Genomic DNA, 3,615 nt, shown 5'->3' with positions numbered 1-3,615 from the left:
TAAGAGCAAATTGTGAGATGCTGATGAAAATGAAATTAGCCAAAATCTAATTAAGAATTTTATACAACTCGCCTAATCGCAAAAAAATAACGAGGTACAATCTCTTAAAAGAGCTTTATTTCAGTTGGATGGCAACACTAAACAGGTAGTCAGTGTTGGGTAATAAACCAAACAAATCGAAAAACGTTTATTTAATCGCTTGAAAAACAAACTGAAAAAAAGCTGGCATAATATATGAAAATTACATATATGTATATTAGTAAGTTTTATATTCTTAGAAGTTTATTTCATTCGAAATATGTCCCAACATAAAGTGCTATTGGACTCATCTTAAGAAAGTGTTGGTAAAGTAAACAAACTTATTTAACTATATTATCGCAATTATTTGCCAAGCATTTATGGGTAAATGACTGAACATATTTCGTAATTTCGCTCAGTGCATTTGTTGTTCGCATTTAATAAACTAAAAGCATTTTCAGCCCCATATTTTTGGGGAGGCGCACAACTCCGAAGATATTTATCTTAAACATATGCGCATTATCCACTCAATGAAACCGTTTTTATTATGACAACAAACTGAACCAATATATAGGGTCGAATCGAAGCCACACTCGAGGTGGCAAGTTAGTCCAGAGCGTGCAGCAAAGCGAGGCAGTTAGTTCGGAGAGACACAACCAAAACAAAATGATACAAGTTATGAATTGGCTGTCAATGGTGAGTTATGCATATTATTGGGCGAAAATAGAACACGGAACATTATTATATATATTTGTTTGATTCCATACTCCAGGCCATTGGGCTCATACCACTGAATCGACAGCAATTGCAGTCGAATTTTATGCTGGACTATGTCATGATGTTGATTATGCCCTGTTTGTATCTGGCCTCCTATTTGGGCATCAATCTGTTTCACAGATTCGGTCTGCCATTTCTGGATGACTGCAACAGTGTCTGCCGACTGAGCAACAATCTGTTCATGCATCTCGGCGCCTTTCTCTATGTGACCGTCATATTGCTGAGTTTGTATCGCCGCAAACAGTTCTTTGTGGACTTTGAGACTCGACTCGCGGAGATCGATGTCATAATTCAGAAGTGCCGTCGGGTCGCCGAACTGGACAAAATGCGCTCCCAGGCTGTTAAACATAGCGTTGCCTATCATTTCACCTGGCTGTTTGTGTTCAGCGTTTTTATCTTTGCCCTCTACTACGATTCCAGGGAATTGTATCTGTGAGTATGACATGCTTATAATTGCGTGGATCATAATCATCCATAGGCTTATCAACATAGCTTTCATACAATCTGGATATTTTAGTTAAATTAAAAGGCTCAAAGTGAAAACTTTGAACCAACCATCATTTATAAATCGAACTTTATTTTCCCTAAAAATAGTAAAGTAAAATAACACAATATGTATTTTTGATTAGTTTGATTAAGTTTATTGCAGTTACAAAGTTCTTAAAACTGTATTCCTCTTTTATTTGAATTTGTCTGTTTCGCTTTTGGTCTATTATTTTGCGATATAAAATTAATTTAATAAATATTAGTTGTTGAATAAGTCTAAAAAAAACCTGCCTTGACCATAACCCAGTAGACACACAACAGAAAAAAAATAACAAGACAAACAGCGATATCTGAATATAATTTCTCATACTATTTGCAGCACCTTCGGCGAATATGCGATAATACCATTTATGGTGTCGAGCTTTCCATATCTGGCTGGCAGCATTATTCAAGGGGAATTCATCTATCATGTGTCTGTCATTTCGAATCGCTTTGAGCAAATAAATAAGCTGTTCGAGAAGATTAACCAGGAGGCGCGTCATCGTCATGCCCCGCTCACCGTCTTCGACATTGAGAGCGAGGGCAAGAAGCAGGAGCTGAAGCCAACGCCAGCGGAGAAGGCAGCCGCAACCAAAGCCATATTCAGCAATGAGCCCAAACTGGCGGATGAATTGAAACGCCAAAAGGCGCAGCCCCCAAAGCAGGAGGACGAGGATGAACTGAATACCAGCGATGAGGAGGACGATGATATTTTTGATTACAACGACGGCATGATGGGCGAGAATACTGAGTGAGCTAAAAACCAAACAAAAAAAAAACCAATGCCAACAAAACCCCTTCTAATAAAACTATACAACATGCTCTTTACTTCTCTGATGTCGTCCCAAATAACAAAAAAATATTTAATAATTTTTGTGCTAGAAACATCCGACCCCATAAAGTATATAGATTCTTGATCAGTATCAATCAGCCGAGTGCATCTAAGCATGTTCGCCTATCTATCCGTCCGTATATATTAGCTCTGAGAATCTGAAATAGCTAGCAACTTGAATGTAATTCCTTCATTTCCCTGGTTGATAAAATTAGAAATTTATTACAAAACGTTTATTTTGAATAGTTTGTGTTTAGTTGTTGCATCAGAAAAGTTAAGCTACAGCCTAATTGCAAAAGAAAAGTGTCGTCTGTAGGATAGTGTAACCGAGCTGAAATTCGTTTTTGTAACCAATTTCTGTAGCAGCACATCGGAGGCCAATTTGCCGGATCTGTTCAAGCTGCACGACAAAATACTCGCATTGAGCGTGATAACCAATGGCGAATTCGGACCACAGTGTGTACCCTATATGGCGGCCTGTTTTGTGGTCAGCATATTCGGCATATTCCTCGAGACAAAGGTCAACTTTATAGTCAGCGGCAAGAGCCGCCTGCTGGACTATGTAACCTATTTGTATGTGATCTGGAGCTTTACCACAATGGTCGTGGCCTACATTGTGCTGCGGCTGTGCTGCAATGCCAACAATCATTCGAAGCAATCGGCCATGATTGTGCACGAGATAATGCAAAAGAAGCCCGCCTTTATGCTGAGCAATGATCTGTTTTACAACAAAATGAAATCATTTACATTGCAATTCCTACACTGGGAGGGCTACTTTCAGTTCAATGGCATCGGACTCTTTGCACTGGACTACACGTTTATATTCTCTGTAAGTCAACTGCAACTGCAACTGCAACTGCAACTCACAGCTGACTTGTAACTATGTACATTTGATTTGTATACTTTGCTCTTAGACTGTTAGCGCGGCCACATCGTATTTGATTGTCCTGCTGCAGTTTGACATGACGTCCATATTGCGCAACGAGGGCCTCATGACCTAAGGCCCAGCTCAAATTCAATTAAATGCAATCGTGTTTTTTGTCTATTTTTCCCATTTCCACAACTATTCACATTTTTGCTACATTTTTATCAGCACATGAAATGCTCTACTATAATGTGAGAACATATAAAATTTAAAAAACAAGCTTTAAATACTTATATGAAATATAATTTGATTATATGTATATATACACATTTGAGGGGGAAGTGCGTTTTTATATAAGTTTTTCTCATACATAGCTAACCGTTTTTTAAACGTATCCCTAATTTTTAAAGTGTGTACCAATTTCCTGATGGTGCACGACAGTCGCTGATGTTCGGTACTGTTAATCGCATCAGCGCGCGTTGTCCAACACTTCAGCGGTTTCAGTTATGTAGCTCAAAGCGAGGCCAACGGTGCGGGTGAAGGGGTCTGTAACACAATTTTATCGAATGTCAATTGAAAAACACGATTTGCCAGTCAC

General features: G+C 38.6%; 1 protein-coding gene across 2 annotated transcripts; it reads left to right on the top strand.

Annotated features, from left to right (window-relative positions):
* Nucleotides 1-401: 401 nt before the first annotated feature.
* On the top strand, nt 402-3,333 carry Gr33a (Gustatory receptor 33a). Of its 2 annotated transcripts, none has more exons than XM_015172783.3 (5): nt 402-714; nt 791-1,227; nt 1,661-2,071; nt 2,519-2,981; nt 3,067-3,333. In XM_015172783.3, exons 1-5 carry the CDS (start codon nt 685-687, stop codon nt 3,151-3,153), a joined length of 1,428 nt encoding a protein of 475 aa, XP_015028269.1. In that variant the 5' UTR covers nt 402-684; the 3' UTR covers nt 3,154-3,333. The 2 variants fall into 2 exon arrangements, with proteins under 2 accessions (XP_015028269.1, XP_002051810.1); XM_002051774.4 differs by having other exon boundaries at nt 406-714; nt 2,516-2,981; nt 3,067-3,329.
* The last annotated feature ends 282 nt before the right edge of the window (nt 3,334-3,615 follow it).

Source organism: Drosophila virilis, chromosome 4, assembly GCF_030788295.1.
Source record: "Drosophila virilis strain 15010-1051.87 chromosome 4, Dvir_AGI_RSII-ME, whole genome shotgun sequence".
Taxonomy (NCBI): Eukaryota; Metazoa; Arthropoda; class Insecta; order Diptera; family Drosophilidae; genus Drosophila; species Drosophila virilis.
This window is presented reverse-complemented; position numbering and strand designations above follow the sequence as displayed.

What these genes read in the sequence shown, in the direction of transcription:
- Gr33a (XM_002051774.4), top strand. Translation starts at nt 685, where the DNA reads ATGATACAAGTTATGAATTGGCTGTCAATG. An exon ending in GATTCCAGGGAATTGTATCT is followed by an intron (nt 1,228 to 1,660) that starts GTGAGTATGACA and finishes TACTATTTGCAG; the next exon opens with CACCTTCGGCGAATATGCGA. An exon ending in ACTACACGTTTATATTCTCT is followed by an intron (nt 2,982 to 3,066) that starts GTAAGTCAACTG and finishes CTTTGCTCTTAG; the next exon opens with ACTGTTAGCGCGGCCACATC.